The 20,661-nt window shown below is 41.2% G+C and overlaps 3 protein-coding genes across 5 annotated transcripts in view; 1 reads left to right on the top strand and 2 right to left on the bottom strand.

Annotated features, from left to right (window-relative positions):
- Positions 1-2,582: 2,582 nt before the first annotated feature.
- Positions 2,583-4,790, bottom strand: LOC145984332 (uncharacterized). The gene has a single exon (XM_083117984.1). The coding sequence runs from the start codon at positions 4,788-4,790 to the stop codon at positions 2,583-2,585; it is 2,208 nt and encodes a 735-aa protein (XP_082974110.1).
- Positions 4,791-5,275: 485 nt separating this feature from the next.
- LOC145984331 (uncharacterized) lies at positions 5,276-7,690 on the bottom strand. Its single transcript, XM_083117983.1, has one exon. The coding sequence runs from the start codon at positions 7,688-7,690 to the stop codon at positions 5,276-5,278; it is 2,415 nt and encodes an 804-aa protein (XP_082974109.1).
- A 2,422-nt stretch (positions 7,691-10,112) lies between these two features.
- The window catches only part of LOC145983852 (methyl-CpG-binding domain protein 4-like), a 44,804-nt gene continuing 34,255 nt past the window's right edge, over positions 10,113-20,661 (top strand). The window contains exon 1 of one of the 3 annotated variants that reach the window (XM_083116896.1): positions 10,113-10,255. The gene's annotated coding sequence lies outside the window, so the exon portion shown is untranslated. Of the gene's footprint in view, positions 10,256-15,968; positions 16,081-20,661 lie in introns of those variants that run through there. The other 2 variants (XM_083116899.1, XM_083116898.1) reach the window with 2 other exon arrangements.

Here is a 20,661-nt window from a genome sequence, read left to right as displayed (position 1 = left end):
ACTGGAAGTCCCTTTGCAGATTGAGATAAGGGGCTATAGCCTTCCCAAGCTACCGTCCCCTCCAAATACTCTCTTGGCCTCATGAAAGAAAAATATATGTATTTCTACGAAATATTAATTTGACTTGGCAGTTTCTTTTTTCGAACAAGAATAAGTTTTAAATTTTAATAGCTTATAAATTTACACTAGCAATTTTGAATAAAGGTTTTGCGTAACCTTAAAAGTACATTTAGAGACTGCAAGGTCAACTCTCGATATTTCAGATATATTAATAATTTTCATCACAACGTCTTGTAATAATGGACATTTCCACTTTCACATGAAAAACGTTTTAAATCCATTCATTTTACAGATAATGACACAAACATGAGATGTGCAAAATATCTCGGCGATATTTGTTTCGGTTCTCGAAAAACACGCCTTCAAACACCGCTGAAATTCACCTACTACGTCACGGATTTGAAAACGTCCTCTCCACAGACGAGGTCCTCTGACGTCATCACTTAGAAATGCGTGCAGGCGGGGCTTCTGCTCGTCCCGTCAACTTAGCATGAGCCGCGGAAGTGACTGAAAAATCACTTGTTACTGTGTAAAACAAGTATCTTACAACTTCCAGTGCAAAAATCTATGCTCCATTTCTTGGAGATGAATTATGCCCTAGCAGTACCTATAGTAGTATTTACTATAATTCAGCCACTCGGTAGACATGGACGTCCGCAGGATTTTTTTAGGGAGGGGCAAGGAAGGTATTTTTTTCCACGGGGGGCAAACAAGGCACATTTTCCCCAATAATAGTATTGTTCCCTCAAAAAACATTGCTTATATTTGAATTTATCATATTCATACAATAATTAATACATATTGTTGTGGCTGAAATGAAATTATATGTCAAAAATATGTAATTTTTGGTTTACTTTCACTTTCCAGTGGGGGGGGGGGGGCACGGCCCCCCTTGCCCCCTCTTCCGGACGCCAATGTCGGTAGAGAGTTTTCCCATTAGGGTGACAAAGCAAACCTTGTAAGAGTCAATGGCTGAACACGAGAACAGCCTTGTTCATTGCGAATACATAGATTAGTTCTGACTGGCAAGAACTTGATGTTATAGGAATGCATTTTCTGGAATTACAGTTATTTTCGTCATAATATTTTCTTCACAAATTTTAAGATAATACTTTTAGAACACACTGGTTTACACGCCAATTTCTGCAATATAAGAGGTGATACGGTATAAAAAGGTACGGCGAGTTTTTAAATTTCCTGCAGTAAACGACAGTTTTCTTCAGTTAATATATATATTGCAAATTTTTGTATTTAGCCTACTTGTACGTCGCTTTTCCGTTCACTTTGTTTAACCGCAACGATCAGAACGTATGGTTAATTTATTATGTATCATCTCTAACATCACATTTCTTCCCACTTTTGACTAATCGCTACAATGAAGATGAATAACTACAAGCTGTATTCGAAGTACAGGAGTACACACACACACTACCACCAACTGCACAATCTACGTATCACCCAACCTGCCATGATAAGAGACGAACTACTTCTTCTCTCCCATCTCATTTCGAAAACATTCACTCGTCCCATCTCCTTTTATGAGACGAGACGGAACATGCCTCGTCTCGTGAGCAACACTAACATTAACAATAGAAGCATCCCCCTAGCTGTCCCCAAGGCTGCCATGTCTCGTCTCGATAGAATCCTTAGTGGTGAAGTTGTGAACCAACCAATTAATGAGTTTGGGGTAAAGAGATGAGGTGGCTTTTTTCGCAGTACAAAATTCAAAATAATTATATCGTACCATTTCAGTATAGGATATTGTTATACACATGGGCGTATATATAGTTCACGGGGTGGGGGATGGATCAACTTTTGGTAATGATTAGGGTTGCTTTATTTCGTAAGTGAAAATCCAGGACACTGCTGGCCGGAAGCTTGTTGGGGAGCATGGGAGGAGGGGATGTTGGACCCGACAAAGTTGTGTGTTTGTAGTCACCAAGTATTGATACTTGTTGAGTGTCAGTTTCCAGAAAGCCCCGCACTACATTGGCTAACTGGCTGAACTCCACCCTGGCCCGAATTATCCTAAATGCGTCGGTTCCCGCACGGTGTCTGGTTAAGTAACAGACGCACAAACACGATATATACATACATTTAATGTCTATAATACACATATACGAAGGACTATACAATAACTAAACAACATACACGAAGGACTGTCTATTCGGTTGTAGACTGTCTCTACAACGCACTTGTAACCGCGCGCGTGTGACACGGTTCTTCTCACGACGACCCTCTGATGACGACTGTTCTTTTCTCGTGGCAACGCCCAAGCTAAGCGCCTGGCTCAACTCTCGGGACGTTCCCGAATTTACTTGTGGGTGTAAGTTCCCGTAATCAAGAATACGGGAGATTCTGCAGTTTCTTACTCCCACACACTTCACATGAATAACTCACACATTATATACAAAAATGGAAAACAAGATAAAAACACTAATTATATACATTGTTCACCGAACACACTCCCCCCAGTTGAAATATTAATTTCAACCACAATCAATAATTTCAATGTAGTACACTTATGTCTCCTTAGAATAGGGGAGAGGAGCAAGTTTCACAATTGGACGTCTGTATTGTCCATCAGCTGTTCGCACTGTCACTGATCGTACTAACTTGTCTGGTCCTGGATGAACTTTCACTACTCTTCCTAGCTTCCATTGCTGTGGAGGGGTAGCTTCTTTCAACAACACCAGATCTCCTGTCTGTAGATTTTCCTTCTTCTCCATCCATTTGGGCCGCTGCTGGAGTCTGGACAAGTACTCTGTTGCCCACCGTTTCCAAAAATGTTGCGTCATTTTTTGGATCAACTGCCACTTAGACAAATAATTCGACGTGGATGTCGTAAAGTCTGCTTGTGGTACAGCCAGTAACAAATCACCGGTTAAGAAGTGTCCTGGCGTGAGTGCCGTTAGGTCGTTTGGATCACTACTCAACTCCGTTAATGGCCTCGAGTTAAGACACGCCTCTATTTGTGTCAATAACGTGATGAATTGCTCATAAGTGAGTAATGTTGAGCCCATAACTCTTTTCAAGTGATATTTCACTGCCTTCACTGAAATTTCCCATACTCCACCCCAGTGTGCTGCTCCGGGTGGATTGAAATTCCATTGTATGCCTTGAGAGGCCGTAACATCTGACACCGATTGGACGTGCTCATTTTGTCGCATGAATTGAAGTAGCTTTTTCAATTCTCTGTTTGACCCTACGAAGTTCGTTCCGCAATCGCTGAAGATCTGGTTAGGTTTGCCACGTCTGACCACAAACCTACGTAATGCAGCAATGAATGTAGGCGTTGATGCATCATTTACCGCTTCCAAGTGAATTGCTTTGGTTGCAAGACACACGAAAAGAGCGACGTATCCTTTGGTGATTTTTGAAGACCTGAGTTGGCAACTCTTTATTGAAAATGGGCCGCAGTAATCTACACCTGTATTTGCAAATACTCGGCCTGGATTGACGCGAGGGGCTGGCAAACTACCCATGAGTTGAGTTGCTGTCAACTGTTTTTCCTTAAAGCATTCTTTGCACTTAAACACAATTTTTCGAATTAAGTCCCTCCCTCGTATAATCCAAAAACGTTGCTGTAGGACAGCAAGAAGCAATTGTGGGCCCGCATGTAAATGTTTCAAATGTTCATGTTTCACGATGAGCTCTGTAAGTTTATGTTCACGAGGTAACAGAATGGGATGTTTCTTGTCAATTGTCATTTGTGCATTGTGTAAACGTCCACCTACTCTCAGAATTCCCTCCTGGTCCAGGAAAGGAGTCAAATTGAGTAATGGGTTGTTCGAAGGCAAAGGATTCCCTTCTTTCAAATGCTTCATTTCTGTAGGGAATGCTGTAATTTGTGCTTGTTTCACTAAGACAAGCAACGTGTGATTAAGTTCGCGTGCTGAAAGGGGTCCAAACTGACGTTCATTAACACTTCGCTTGGTGTTATGCATAAATCTGAAGCACCAAGCCACTACTCGTTGGAGCTTTGATAAGTTTGAATACTTGTTTACTAATAACTCCTCCACCTCGACCGAAGACTGTAATACGAGAAGACCCTTTTTTCTCTCTCTCTCAACCTCAGCTGTTGCTGCTGCGTTGACCGTGCGTGTAGGTTTGAAGGACTGATTACGTAACCACTGTGGGCCGAAGAACCAAATATCACGTTCGAACAGGGTTGAGGTAGAAATCCCTCTTGTCGCCAAATCAGCTGGATTATCTTCACTGCACACGTGGAACCAATTCTCTGCAGGGAGAACGTCGTGTATTTTAGCAACTCTGTTGGCAATAAATGTACGCCAATTAGAAGGAGAAGAATTTATCCAACACAAAACTATTGTAGAGTCGGTAAATGCAAGCATATCTGTAATGTTCAAATGAAGAGCTTCCTTTATTGTCTGCAGCAAACGTATGAGTAACACTGCAGCACAGAGTTCGAGTCTCGGGAGAGTCACTTTCTTCAGAGGCGCGACTCTCGTTTTGCTTGCTACGAGATGCACTTCAACACTACCGTCGCTGTATGTAGAACGTAAATAGGCAGTGGCCGCATAGGCCCGCTCGGAACTGTCACAAAAGCCTATCAGTTCGCACGTTAGGGGTTTTGAAGACACGATGCGCCTAGGCACCTTAATATCCTGCAACTTATGCAACTCCGCCCGAAAACTTTGCCATGCAATTTCTAGTTCTGGTGGAAGTACATCGTCCCAGTCAAGTTTAACCTGCCAAAGTGTTTGCATGAAGATCTTTGCTTTGACAGTTACTGGAGATATCCACCCGAGGGGGTCAAATATTTTCGCAATGTCTGATAGCAATATGCGCTTGGTCAATTGATCATGAGTTGCTGGTTGCGTCACTGATACTGCGAATTCGTCACTCGCTGGATGCCATTCGATCCCGAGTGCCTTTATATGTTCATTTATGCTCACATCCAATGCAAAGTTCGTTTCTCGCAAATGTACAGGGATTTCATTCAATACTTCTGAATTGTTCGAGCACCATTTCCGCAATTCGAAACCACCTCTTTGTAGAAGTTCACTTATTTGTTTTTGTAACGCGATAGCTTGTGTTACTGTATCACTGCCAGTCACTAGATTGTCTACAAAAAAGTCTCTCAATGTAATCGCCGCTGCTTCAGGGAAGTCTGCCTCTTCGTCGCGAGCCAGCTGTTGTAAACACCTGGTGGCTAAGAAAGGAGCACTAGCCGTACCAAACGTCAGCCTCTCTAATCTGAAGTCTCGTATATCTTCTTTCGGTGCTTCCTCCACACAATGCGATGATATTCTGCATGGTCTGGGTGTATTTTCACCTGTCGGAACATTTTGACAACGTCCGAAGTAAGGGCTATTTGATACGTACGAAAACGTAGCAACAAAGGCATTATGTCGTCTTGTATCTTGGGTCCTACAAGCAACTTATCGTTGAGGGAAACTCCTGTCGTCGTCTTCGCACTGGCGTCGTACACGATCCGTAAAGCTGTTGTGGAACTGTCCTTTTTGATGACACTATGGTGTGGAAGGTAGCAACTGCCTTCTTGGGACACAGGTAATTCTGAATTCGGAATGACGCTCATGTGACCCAAGTGTATGTATTCCTGCATACACTCAGCATACTTTTGTTGGCGTTGTGGATTCTTGACGAGTTGTCTCTCCACTTGTTTGAGATGCTGCACCGCTAGGGGACGTGAAGCTCCCAGAACACCACTTTGTTCTCGGAAGGGCAATCTCACAACAAAACGACCGTTGATGTCACGTTCGTGTGTGTTTCGAAAATGTTGTTCACAAAAGTTTTCTTCTTCGTTGTACAGTTTTACCAATGGCACAGTCTCTATTTCCCAGAAGCGCTGTAGGGTAGCGTCCAGATCACTACATGACGCATGATGTGATGACACTGCGCGTTTATTGCGCGGAACGTTAATTCTGCCCATAAGAATCCACCCAAGTGAAGTACTTATGGCCGTTGGTGTACCTACTGGACCTGCGACTTTCTCAGGTTTTAAAAGTAAGGGAACAATATCCGCACCAAATAAAATGTCTATCTTCCCTGGTTTGTTGAAGGACGGGTCGGCAAGATCAAGGTTATGTAGGTGTGTCCACTGTTGATCAAAAGTGAATTGCTGCTTGGGCAAATTATTTGTAATCTTCTTCACAACGATGGCTTTGGTGGTGTACGTTTCGTTGCCCGCTTTTGACCTAAACTGTAGGTCCACCATGGAACGAGAAGTACCGATACCGGTTGCTGAAATACCGGATATGGCAACACTGATGTGTTTCTTTCGAAGGCCTAATTGCTGACTACAGTCTTCCGTGACAAATGTACACTCGGAGCCCGTATCTAAGAGTGCACGAAAATGCCGAACGTTGTTGTGTCTATCCCTCACGCCCACGGTGGCTGTAGACAAGAGAACTTCCTGCAACGGAATGGCTTTCTTCTTGCTGGCGATGTGGGACGTTACTTGCTGCGTAGAACTGGGATTTTCACTAGGAGAGAAGTGAAGGGATGTGTGGTGTTTTCTAAAGCACACCGTACACGTGCGCGGAGTACACTTTCTGACATTACAATCAGATTTCAGACAGTTATAGCACAGATTATTGGTTTTCACGAAATAGTACCGATCTTTCACAGCCATTTGTTGATACTTCTGACAAGTATGCAACCTGTGGTGTCCGCGGCATTTAAGACACACAGTTTCAGCACCTGTGTGATACGAATTCACATTCTTCTTTACTTGATGATCAGTGGCCCTGGGAGGGGGTTTGCTGGACATTGGTAGGCTGGATGTCACCGTAGACGCTGCAAGAGCTCTGGCACGCACATCCAGTAACGTAGTCAGGTCCTCGAACTTGGGCACTTCTGCATTCTTCAGGGAAAGTTCCCACTGTTGCCTAGATTCTGCATCCAACTTGTCGGTGGTGTGAAAGACTAATATTGCATCCCAAGCCTCTACAGGGATGTCCAAAACCTTCAGCACACGCACACTCTCAGAAGTGACGTCAATGAGCTTGCGTAACCCTGTGGCCGAGCTTGATGGCACACAAGGTTGATTCACCAAGCGTTTAATCGTGCTGTTCACAATCTCTCTCTTGTTTTGGTACCGCGAAACTAGCAGATTCCACGCCTCCTCGTAGTTTGCATCAGTTATTGCGATGGACTGGATTAATAATGAAGGTTCACCCTTTAATGCCAAATTCAAGTATTGCAGCTTCTGAGCGCCACTGAGGTGTTTGTTGTCATGAACCGATGCCACGAATAAGTCCCGAAATGACAACCATTGATGAATGTCACCACTGAATTCTGGTAATGTCAGTTTTGGTAACCGAACGTCACTTTTCGCATCACTGTTCACCGCGACCGCGACAACGGGAGAAACGGCTTCCTTCTGTTTTTGGTACATGGAGCCCAACAAGAACTCTAATCTGTCTTGCACCGCACTCAGTGCATCGTAGTACTCGGAGAACAATGTTTCTTCGCACTGTTTAGCGAGATTCACAAGTAATGCACTACAGTCTGCACTTAGTTGAAGGACCTTGTCTATGTAGACTTGAAGTGTTGCACTTTCCAGCGTTGGTGAAGCTGACTTGTTTTCAATCCGAGTAACTTCCCGCTTGAGGACTGTCTTTGATGCCTGTAACTGCTCCATGTTGACTCGTCGTACAAGAGACGCTAAACGCATATGGCGGACCTGGGGTGTGGCACGTTGACTCTTCTCCTGGCTCGTTGATTTCCCGACGATGAACTACCGGAATACGGCACGAATACTACAATTGCGACGCATCCGGCCCGGAGGACTATTTGTTGAGTGTCAGTTTCCAGAAAGCCCCGCACTACATTGGCTAACTGGCTGAACTCCACCCTGGCCCGAATTATCCTAAATGCGTCGGTTCCCGCACGGTGTCTGGTTAAGTAACAGACGCACAAACACGATATATACATACATTTAATGTCTATAATACACATATACGAAGGACTATACAATAACTAAACAACATACACGAAGGACTGTCTATTCGGTTGTAGACTGTCTCTACAACGCACTTGTAACCGCGCGCGTGTGACACTGTTCTTCTCACGACGACCCTCTGATGACGACTGTTCTTTTCTCGTGGCAACGCCCAAGCTAAGCGCCTGGCTCAACTCTCGGGACGTTCCCGAATTTACTTGTGGGTGTAAGTTCCCGTAATCAAGAATACGGGAGATTCTGCAGTTTCTTACTCCCACACACTTCACATGAATAACTCACACATTATATACAAAAATGGAAAACAAGATAAAAACACTAATTATATACATTGTTCACCGAACAATACTTTTCTGTTCATCTTGTGTCACTGCGTTTTTAAGAAGCAAATTTCTTTAATATGATTCGAGGGGGAAAAAATAACTGATTTGATAGTCTCAATGTAGTTTCTTATCGCAGAAATTCCGAAACTATCAGGAAATTGCAGATATTGGTCTGCAGTCCCATCTGGTGTGTGAAATTACGAAATTTCCTTCCCATCCGTATCCCGTCCTATACTTCTCTAATTTAAGAGAATGAAATAAGTCCGAAGGAATTTTTTATGAACAAGCGGATAGAACAAGGAAACTGGTAATTTTAGTGAACCAAAAAAGGAAAGGGGTTGGACCCGTTGAATCCCCCTTAAATACGCCTATGGTTATACACATTATTTCTTTGTAATAATTATACATAAACTAAGTACAGATATGTACTGTGCAACTAATGTAATCTTCTCAGTGTATTTACAAAAATATTTGATCATAATTTGCTCAACAGAAATGGAACACAAAATGAAATTGCTTTATGGAAAAGAAAGTTAAATAGGCTTTATAAATAAAGTGAAGAATGTGAAAATTCTGATTTTGCACTACATAGGTTACGGTAAATATCGATAAATATAAGGTTAAAAAATATTTTTGAGTGTCTGGTCAGCAACCAATTTTATAAGCAACATTTTTCGCATGGCCTGAGAACACACACGCGGCTGAACCCTTTCATTTATCTTGCACGTAAGCAGCACGGATATTTCATAGAAGAATGATCATTACAAAGCATAGCTTTCCTTTCTCCTATCGCTCCTTCTTCCATTATTTAAGTCGGTACAGATTTGTAAAACTGCTGCACGTGTTCGCTCACCGTGGGCTACCCATCCGGAACTGGACGCTCGAAGCAGACGACAAACGAGCTCTCCCTAAGGAGTGACGTAGTAACATGGCGGCGCCGTGTTTTCAGCGCAACGCTAGCCTCGCAACTTAGAAAGTCTCGTTTCTGCCTTGAACTGGACGCAGAGAAACGCGAGAACTTGCAGGGGTCATTTTTCCAGGGTGTAGTTTTTTAAAATTGTTGTAAAAAAAATCGAGTGGAAATGTCCATTATTTGTTACTTCAATAACCTCCTCGCAAATGTTTCTCGCATATTAAAACATAGATGCCATTTTCTGTAAATTTCCTTGTAATGCTGACCTCCGTGGCGAAGTGGTTAGCACAACGCTTTACGATGCCAAGGGCCCCCAGGTTCGAATCCCCGCCCGGGCATGGGTCTACTTTCCTTTCTTCAATTTCATCGTATCATCACGCATCCTCATCTTTGCGATTAGCGAAGTAAAATAAACTAAGTCTATTAATCAATTATATTTTTAAACTCTTTAATTCTTCTATAGGATGCCACGTTTTTGTTAAATTTATATTACGATTTGTAAAATGACGAAATTCTAAAGGAGAACACGCAACTTTCTTTGTAGCGCATCGGTCAGAAAATTTCAGGAATATGGATTTTCAAAATACATTTTTTCACATGTACTTTGGCCCCTTTTAAAAGTAGCGAGTTTTCAATTATGTTACTAATCATAAGGATGCCTCAATACCATCTTGGAGGCTGACAATTATTATTTTCCCCCTCCTAAAAGTAATAATATACTTTCGCTCTCTGAATCTCCCATACAATTGCTAGGGGCAGTCTGCTTCAGCCGAGCTCACTGCTCCTCCGGTGACGTCACGCGTTCGTGCAAGATCGGCAATCTTCGGATGGCTCTACCTAATCTCTATGTACCTTGGGAAGTGCGTAGTGTCAGATCCTGTTAAATTGTGCTTGACGCAACTCTCCGCCACAATTGAAAATATTCGCGGTAAATCCCAGACCTATGTAATGTCATTGGTATGCGAAATCAATTCTACGTGGTGCATATTCGGACAATTATTGTGGTGGAAGGTAGGTGACTAAATCACAACAAATGCTAATCGAACTAGACCTGATTCACCTAACCTAACTATTAGAGCATGTAGGGTAGAAATCATCTAGGGTACTTGTTTACTATCCTTCGAACACATTTATTTATTTTTACAGAAGAAACTACTTACCGTAATAAGTTCCTGTATCATTGTCGAAAATCGGGAAGGTGTTTTGTGTGATGGAATGTTTCATAGCTGAAATTCATGGGAACGACTTGAGATGACCGGACCCCTCTCCGATTTTCTTCATATTTGACATACTTACTGTTCTTGTTTATTGCCACACACAACATGGCGATAGTTTACCGTTGATCGTTCGTTGAGCCAGTGTTTTGTCGACTTGGAGTGTGCATGCAGTGTTGCAAGCTCCTTTACCAAAAAATACCTACTTTCGGGATTTCAAAGCATGTTCAAATAAAAGAAAGAAATTAAATTTTTTTAAAAAAAACACGGTAAATTTCTCGTATCGGACAAACGGATTTCTTCAAATTTACAGGAGAAATTACTTACCGAATGCAGTTTCTTTAGACTTGTGGAAGTTCGGGGAAGTGTTTTCTTGCATCGTTCATTGAATTTTGCCGGTAAATCATCTATTTTTTGATATAAATGTGTGACCGATGCACGAAAGCTCTTGCATTCATTTACTTCCAGGTGGATGTAGCCTGTGTCTGATGACGTAATCCCGGTCAGTGTTTCCAAACACGCGTTTTTTTAACTGAAGAAGGTACGTTTCCGCAAATGGTTTGTGGGGCTATGTGTCAATGGTTTGTGGGGCTGTGTGTCAATGGTTCGTGGGGCTATGCGTCAATGGTTCGTGGGGCTATGCGAGAATGGTGTGTGGGGCTACGCATATTTCTTTTCGAAACCAATTTTTAACTATTGTAACCTATAGTGACCCTACCTAACCTAACCTTACCGGAAATGGTTCGTGGGGCTATGTATGAATGGTTCGTGGGGCTATGCGTCAATGGTTTGTGGGGCTACGTAGGTATTTTTGGGTGCAGTGGGGTGGAAACACTGCATGCCGAGTACGGTAGTGAAACTGTAACCGCCATTTTGCGTGTTACCGAAGGCAAAAAGAAACGAAGAAAACTTACTCGATATGTCGCAAATAGAGCTTATTTCCGTGAAATAAGCGAAATGCCACATTCAGCAATGTTTCTCAAAGCAGAATACGTAAGTACGAATATTCAAATTCAATGAACTAGCAAATTTCAGCCGTTTGTCCGATACGAGAAATTTACCAAAAACACCTCAGGAACGAACCATTGACGTAATGTTAGGTTAGGTAAGGCAAGCATAGTTTAAACAATTTAAAAAAAATTAAGAACACTTTAGTAATTTTAAATTGATTTTTTTACTTACTTATATCACTTCTTCAGCTTGATCACAATATAAATCACAATTTTTTACATTGCTAATGTACTATTCTGCATTGCGGAACATTTATTTAGGTGAAATAATGAATTTCTAATGAAAATAATGTGTATTTCTTACATTAACAAGTACTTACTGTTGTTCCTTATTTCCCACAAACCATCCACGGGTAGCCCCAAAAAAGATTGACATTAGCCCCAAAATTCACGATAGCCCCACGAACCATCACGGGGATGAGGTATGCCTACTAGGTTAGGTTAGGCCTGTTAGGTTAGGTTCCATTAGCACTCCTTTCGTTCAATTTAGCATATACGGACAATACGGAGCATATTGTGCTGCCCTGGACTCTCTTCGAACAGATGTACATCCAGTCACCATTTTCTGCAATGTCCAGTTCGCATACAGTCCCACATTTTCCGCATTCCATTTCTTTCTTCAGGATTCCATGTTGAATTAAAAATTCTACCGCATCTTCCACACCTGGCAACAACTTCACGGCGCATCCTCGACACGTCATCTTCTAGAGATAACACCGTGTGGCTTGAAACACTGACTACGGGGCCGTGCTACGGGGTTCACGCGTACCACGCATTGTACTCGTTCACAAAGCAAATGGCCGTGCAGCAATAGCGCGTATAGTGCTCTCGTGTAAAAAGCAAATGGCGGGAGCAGGAATAGCATGTCGGAGAGAGATTTTCGTATAAAACCACATGGATTCGCATTAAAATGGACCAAAACTACATTCCGGAACATCAACAATGCTCCAGAAAATGATTTCCGTAAATACTTTCTTCTGTAAATTTGAAGGAATCCGTCTCAGGTATAGTAAAGTGTTACCTTAAAATTTGTCGGAAACGTCTAGAAATTGCAAAATAAGCGAAAGTAACAACTTCTACATGTTAATTTACAATTTCTACACGTGACCACCAAATCTTAACTGCAGATACATGATCAGGACTCCATAATTAGTGAGTATTAGAATTATTAACGAAATTATGCCTTTTTTTGGTGTTGTAAAATCACAACCTTCTACACGTTATTTTGAAAGTTCCACACGAGAGCACCAAATTTTAACTGCAGATTCGTGATTAGGAGCCCTAAATTAGTTAGTATGCGAAATTTCAAACAAATTGGAGAAATTCCCTGTATTGTTAAATTATACCTAAGTTTGTACCGGGTGTGGAGGATTCCGTGAAGTTTCTGATTTTGGGCCTTGTAATCACGAATCTGCACTTAAAATTTGGCGCTCACGTATAAATTTGCAGTTTATTTGGGGGCAGGTGAATCCGGCCAATTTCTAACATGCCCTTAACAGGGAGTCTATAGAAACAGGCGGGTAGTCGGAGCGGAGCGGAGGCGGGGCCGCGATAGCGGTTGGGGGCGGTAAGTCGATTACCCCAGGGGCGGAGCCCGGAACCGGCGGGAAATTCGGAAATCGAGGATGTGGAAATACGAACTTAATTGAGATTATTTTGCTATTTGCACGTGTGAGCGCCAAATTTTAACTGCTGGCGCTTATTTGGGGGCAGGTGAATCTGGCCAATTTCTAACATGCCCTTAACAGGGAGTCTATAGAAACAGGCGGGTAGCCGGAGCGGAGCGGAGGCGGGGCCGCGATAGCGGTTGGGGGCGGTAAGTCGATTACCCCAGGGGCGGAGCCCGGAACCGGCGGGAAATTCGGAAATCGAGGATGTGGAAATACGAACTTAATTGAGATTATTTTGCTATTTGCACGTGTGAGCGCCAAATTTTAACTGCTGGCGCTTATTTGGGGGCAGGTGAATCTGGCCAATTTCTAACATGCCCTTAACAGGGAGTCTATAGAAACAGGCGGGGCCGCGATAGCGGTTGGGGGCGGTAAGTCGATTACCCCAGGGGCGGAGCCCGGAACCGGCGGGAAATTCGGAAATCGAGGATGTGGAAATACGAACTTAATTGAGATTATTTTGCTATTTGCACGTGTGAGCGCCAAATTTTAACTGCTGGCGCTTATTTGGGGGCAGGTGAATCTGGCCAATTTCTAACATGCCCTTAACAGGGAGTCTATAGAAACAGGCGGGGCCGCGATAGCGGTTGGGGGCGGTAAGTCGATTACCCCAGGGGCGGAGCCCGGAACCGGCGGGAAATTCGGAAATCGAGGGTGTGGAAATACGAACTTAATTGAGATTATTTTGCTATTTCCACGTGTGAGCGCGAAATTTTAACTGCAGATACGTGATTACGGGGCCAAAATTGGTGAGTATACCGAATTTCAAACAAAATGAAGAAATTCCCGGTATTGTAAAATCGCTCCCAAACTTAATCACACATCCAGCAAACGTCATTCTTCTACCTCCCGTTTCACGTTCTAACGCTAGTCGCAAACGCAGACAGTTCGAAACACTGCATATCAACAAAACACAATCACGACCCGTCATGATAGTCACGACGGTGTACGAAGGTGATGGTGTACGAAGGTGTACGAACGTGATGTTGTCGGAAGATGTACGCGCCAAACGCTATCTCCGTCGGAGAATTAATTTTCAACGAACAACATAAATTTCAACTCTGAAACATTCCCAAATCACACAAAACACCTTCCCGATGTTCGACAATGCTACAGGAACTTATTACGGTAAGTAGTTTCTTCTGTAAAAATAAATAAATGTGTCCGAAGGATAGTAAACTAGTACCTTACTAAGTATACCGAATTTGAAACAAATTGAAGATATTTCCGTTATTGAAAATTAACGTAACCTATCCTTACCGTCAATGATTTGTTGAACAAACTTACAATCCACACCCTCGTTGAACAAACATACAATCTACACTATCCAACATGCCATTTTCTCGCATACAAATGAACGCTCAGCGTTGCCAGGTCAGATTTTCAAAAATCGGGAGATCGTCCCCTGAAAAATCAGGAGATCTGCTTAAAAATCAGAAGAACTAATAATAGCGGATTATCAACGTTCTGGGGGGGGTAGAGTGGGAAAGCTTTCCACTATCATTATTGAACGTTAATTATTAATTTTAGATGTCAAAAGATAAATTTTTTGCTGTTATGTCAATACAAATTTTATTATGAATTTACACTTCAAAGGGTACAATCTGTGGGTACTATAACCCCACCCCCTTAATTGACCTAAGGTAAAGGTACAGTTTCCCCCAACCAGTGGCGACGATCGGGTGCCAAAACTGAGGGGGGTGCAAGGATTGCCCCCCCCAATCGCTCTAAAACATGAACTATTATTTCTAAGTTACGAGATGATTAAGAAGAAATAAAACTGCGACGTATAAGTTTGCAACAGCAGTTTACTAAGCCGACCTCCGTGGCTGAGTGGTTAGCACAATGCTATGACATCAGGGATCTCGTCTCTGGATCGAATCTCGGCCTGGGCATAGTTGTCCCTTCATTAATTTCATCATATCATTACTCATTCTCGTCTTCGCGATAAGCCAAAAGTGGAAGAAATGCGCAGAAAAATAAATCAATCAATCGACAGTTTACTAACAGCTTTTGTAACCATAACCTTTGGCTGCATTTGTAATATGGACTCCCTTTTTTATCAGAGTCAAAAACCTGAACCTGTATCTAGCATTTTCTTGCAATAAACACTACCATAAAACTGAATACTTACTTGTTCGTATGTGTGGGTGGCAACATTGGTATTTAGTTGTAACCTTTCCAGTTGCCTCCCCTTTGACAAAAACCGCACCAGATGGGGAAAGTTAGGATTCCCGTTTTGGAGTCTCAATGCACCAAGGGCTAAAGAAGCCTTGCGCCTTTCCCAATATCATCAAGCCTGGTATGACCCTCCTGCCCAACCCCCCTCTCTCTCTCTCTGCGAAATATTCATGGGTCTTTGCATTCCACCAGCTGAATATGTAAATTTTAAATCAACTTTCGATTTTTTTTAAATATTGTTCATTATAAATATTTAAGAAAGCAAAAAATCAGGAGATTTCCACATTTTCTTGAAACTTGTCAGGAGATCAGTAGATCGTGCTGAAAATCAGGAAATCTCCTGCGAAATCAGTAGACCTGGCAACACTGTGAACGCTCCATGCAACTGGTATAACTTTCGGCACAACACTCTAGGAACCACACCGTTGCCAAACTTACCTCTATTTGAAGCCGCATTCCACAACATCTTCTCTCTCCATATCCTCATCGTTACTGTAAATGATTGCACCAAATTAACGATCTTTTCATTCCTTCCCTCCTCCATTCTTCCACGATCAATGATCTCCAAGTGACAAATTAACAATGTCGCAACGCTGTAGACAGTGTAATGAATACCGATCTTCAATTGTTCACATCATCAAATATGGCTACCACAATAGTGTATCGGCAATCATACCATTACTAATTGCACATAATTTCGCAATTTCTATATGCCAGTGCCAAGTTTCAAGTTGAGATTCATCATTAGGAGGCCAAAGTTAGTGAGTATCTTGAATTTGAAAGTAATAGAATGAACACCCCATATTGTTAAATCATACCAGGAAATGTAGGACACAAAACATTCTCAATAAACAGTACATATTTCTATAGAACACGTTAGAAAGTAGTTGAAAAATCACACTTTTCAGTTTTAAAAAAATGAATTTTTAAATGCAAAACTTCAAAACTTGCAATCATACTAATCAATGTACCTCTTGCTACATGATTTTAGTAGTACTTCTCAGAGGAGACAATTCTTATTAAAATTTCAGGTTTAGTCAAACTATATTTATGTTAGAGTGGACAGTCAAACTCTTTGAAATTATAGGGACCAGTACCAAACATTTTACAGACTTTATGAAAAAATAATTTATCTCTTAAGTCTATTGTGCGGATGGTAATGAAAGTACTCTCTCAACATTTGAATTATGAACTGTAATGGCAAACAAATATTCAGCAATTATCGTAATTTAAAATGGTTCCAGAAGTTTCATCTTGAGTAGTTTTTGTTCAATGACAGGGTGTCTACCAAAGTAACTCATCCAGAATTCTTGACTTTTTCTGTATTTATCTAGACCTTCTTTTCCGTTTTTCTTAACGTTTATTTATTCGACCCCTACTTAGGTAAAGTTGGGAATTAGTAATTAAGAAATTAAATATTTATTTAATGAAAACCCCTGCCAAAGGGTCAGTTAAGATGAAAACTGAAGCTGAATTTAAGAAGAGAATTAGATCTGTTTTCTTGTATTAATGCATCTTGAACTGTGTTTGGCAGACATATTATGTGCGAAAAGGTATTAATGAAAGCATTTACTGATGTGTTAGGTTAGGCTGCTCAGGTTTAGGGCTATTAGCATTAATAAAACATCATTAAATGCGTTTGTTGTTAGGTGAATCAGGTTTGGAACTCAGCATTAGAGTAACATCCATAAATGCTCCCAACACCTGATAATGTAACATCTGGTCTCAAGCAGGAAACCCCCTTCGAGCATTTCATAAAAACTGCCAGAGCTCTGTGTCTGACATGACTGTAAACCTTTAACTGCTCGTTAATTTTTCAATAATTTTTTCAACATGACAACTGTCATGTGCATAGGGCAAAAACTGTCACTGCATGGTACACTTCTGTTCAGAGAAACTGGCACACTCGTTTGGCAGTACAGCCGAAGTAAAGGTTTGGGAAGCACTCTGCAGTGTTGCTTACCACTAAAGTTTTTCACAGGATGCAGGGAATTTTCTGACTTGCCGAGTGACAAGAAACGACAATTACAGGAAACCATTATTTTAAATATTAATACATTGCAGTATCTAATTTGAAAAGAGAGTGGCAGGAAAAAAATCAGGAAAATATGTTCGAGATGGTCAGTATCCCTTAACTAATCTACGTATAAGAAAACCTACCTCAATCCCTGCACTTGGGAAAAAGCCCATATTCATTTGAAAGAAGAGAGGAGTGGATGGTGGTTCCATTACATCTTTCCTACCTTAACGTAACAGCAACGTCGACGTTCACCAAGACGACCCGGGTTCGAATTCCGATCTGATCGTGGTTGTTCTTTTCAAGTGTCCCTTCATCAATTTTCCCATATCATCATTTATCTTCTTCGTTGTGATTATCTGAATGTGGAAGAAAAGCGAAGCTAACAAAAAATAAATCAAATTGACATTCAAGATGCGGACGGGAGAAAATAAACAATCCAAGGCAATAAGAATATCTATCATGGCTTGAATGACGTGCCTTCAGAATCACTTTCGTTTCTTTCTCTTACGTATGCAAACTGCTTTTCTAGCTTGTAATTTGAACACGAAAGTAGTTTAATAGAGCTCCCAAAATCAGTACAGGCTGGATGAATGTCTTCATATTTTCCTGAAAAATCACTCTTCTTTGTCAAATAGTTAGTTTAAAAATGTAATTATGTATATGCCATTGACTTATAACATTTGTAGCCACATATCAGAATCTGCTATGTTGACAGAAGCTAGATCATGAATATTATTAGGGGTTGAAACTCTAACCTTGCACAAAAGCATCTTCGATCATCTTCATTAATATTTATTTATTTATTTACCAGTGAATTCAAAATACAGCTTTCCTTATTTTACACTGGACTTAACAATGGAAATAACTTGAATAACTTGAAAACTATACTAGATAATGGCAAACGGTTTTCAACATTTGACAAGAAAACTTATAAATTTTTTTTGTTTTCCAGGTGATGCAGATTTGACGAAAAATGTGGACGCCACAGGAAAAAGCTGAGTGTGTAGCCTGGTTTATAGAGACGAAGTCTGATACCCAAGTGCCTGAAGCAGCTGCACCTTGTAAGCATATAGACGTAATCTCTTATGCAAGACTTTGTGCACTGTTGCTCGTGGCATTGCCAACTCTCTGGCTGCCGTATGCAATGATTTTGTTGGACTCCTTGCAAATGCCTGCCGCACCCTGTCCACGTTGGCATCTGACACAGATGGCCAACCCACCCCCTGTTTATGGAGAACACTACCCGTTTCCATGAATGATGTATGCCAAGCCCGAATGGTGGGTCAGGATGGTGGTTCCTTTCCATACTGTGTCCGAAAGTTTTGTTGCACTTGGGTATCAGACTTCGTATCTATAAACCAGGCTACACACTGAGCTTTTTCCTGTGGCATCCACATTTTTCGTCAAATCTGCATCACCTGGAAAATAAAAATAAAAAACTTTGAGTTTTCTTGTCACATGTTGAAAACCGTTTGTCATTATCTAGTATAGTTTTCAAGTTATTCAAGTCTAAAGTTGTAAAGATAATTTATGGGCACCCTGTATAACACTGCATATATTATAATGTTTTATTTTAATTTTAAAAACTGTATCTTTAGAACAATTGTATAATTTTTGTATAACATTTCTATCTTGTTAAATGTGTTAAAAGTTTCATCCTGGAATGGAATGTCTCACATTTATGTGTGTTTCCATTTCCAAAACATTCGAATGAATACATATTCGTTTCAATGGCATTTACAAAATCACCTCTGACATTTTATGTTATACAAGTAAGACTATTTTTGTGCACGGGTGCGTTAGCCGATGCGTAGCAAAGTATTTTAGGAACAACACTTGAAAAAATTTTTTTAGGACTAACTAATGAAAAATGTCTTTGTAATCTAAGATCATAATACCTTTTAAGGTGTGGTAATATTATAATGGGATTGAGATACGAAACTCTCAGATGGATCCAGGACTTTTGGATCCAATCCAAACAGATCTGGATCCGTTTGGCCATCACTATTGGTTGTCCAGCGAAAAGAATAGACTGTTGGGTATATGAGAACAGCGTTGCCGCTTGCCGCAGGGGCGAGTAACGGACCTACTGGCAGTGAAAGTACAAGACCAAACAAACGTGCGTGGGGCTTGAATCGCGGGTACGTACAAATTGAAGAAATAAGTTCACGGTGAGCTATTATTAAAAACAAGAAACAAATTCACAAAATTACATAAACTGAAAGAATAATTCTTAATGAACTTACTTTTCTCTCACATGTCACTCCAGGGGGTTAATTCCTTCCATTGCAGAATCATCACCAGAATCATTTTCTTCTGTCAGATCATCACTCTCGCTGGAATCTTCACCCAAGTGGATTATTATCTGATCAACGTCATCCTGCAATTCATCTGCATTCCACATTTCCTTCTCTATGTCCATGACATGTTTTACGTAATTTTGCCAGTTTTCAACTGTTACTGTCTTAAATGATTCAGTGATTAAATTTTCAATGTCTTTAGTTTTGAATGTAGTGTTGTTACACCGCACATAATGCTTAACCTGTGACCACACAAGTTCAATCGGGTTCAGTTCGCAATGATATGGGGGCAAACGAAGCACCGTATGCCCCATCTGTTTTGCCATCTCATCGATCTTATACTTATCGTACTTAATTTTATGAATATTTGTAAGTTCCAGAAGATCTCTCCGTAACATGTCGTCATCATAACGTATGCCATGAGATTTCAACCATTCTCTTAAATCATTCTTCTTCCACGAGGTTGTCGGCATTGGCTCTTGCTTGCGGCTATGATAAGAGGCATTGTCAACAACAATAACAGATCCCGGAGGGAGATTGACGAGCAACTGTTCCCGAAAATACATCTCATACGTTTCTCCATCCATTTCATCATGGGCATCTGCTGTATTCTTTTTGCACTGAAACACAAGTCGGGCGTTTTGCAGAAAACCGCGCTCGTTACCCGCATGCACTAAAGCGTATCGCGCTCCGCGAGATGTTGGATTTTTTAAACCAGTGGAAAGACCTGCCAGAAACGCTTGTTTTGCAGTTGTAATTGTCTTGTCTTTCCATTCATAATTGACTGAGGTTCCGGTGTTCACCCAGGATTCATCAGTGTAAACAATATTTCTATTTTCACGCCTATAATTCCTAATCTCTCTTAAATATTTATGGCGAAGAGAAATTAAATCTTCTCTTTCCATTAACATGGATTTGTTGTCCCTTTTCCCTTTTCTCATACGAAAAGCCAAGTTCTTTGAGAAAGACATGAAACGTTGATCTTTTAAAATTCGGTAATGTGGAGTCAGAATTAACAGCAA

Source organism: Lepisma saccharinum, chromosome 2, assembly GCF_977018435.1.
Source record: "Lepisma saccharinum chromosome 2, izLepSacc3.1, whole genome shotgun sequence".
Classification (NCBI taxonomy): Eukaryota; Metazoa; Arthropoda; class Insecta; order Zygentoma; family Lepismatidae; genus Lepisma; species Lepisma saccharinum.
This window is presented reverse-complemented; position numbering and strand designations above follow the sequence as displayed.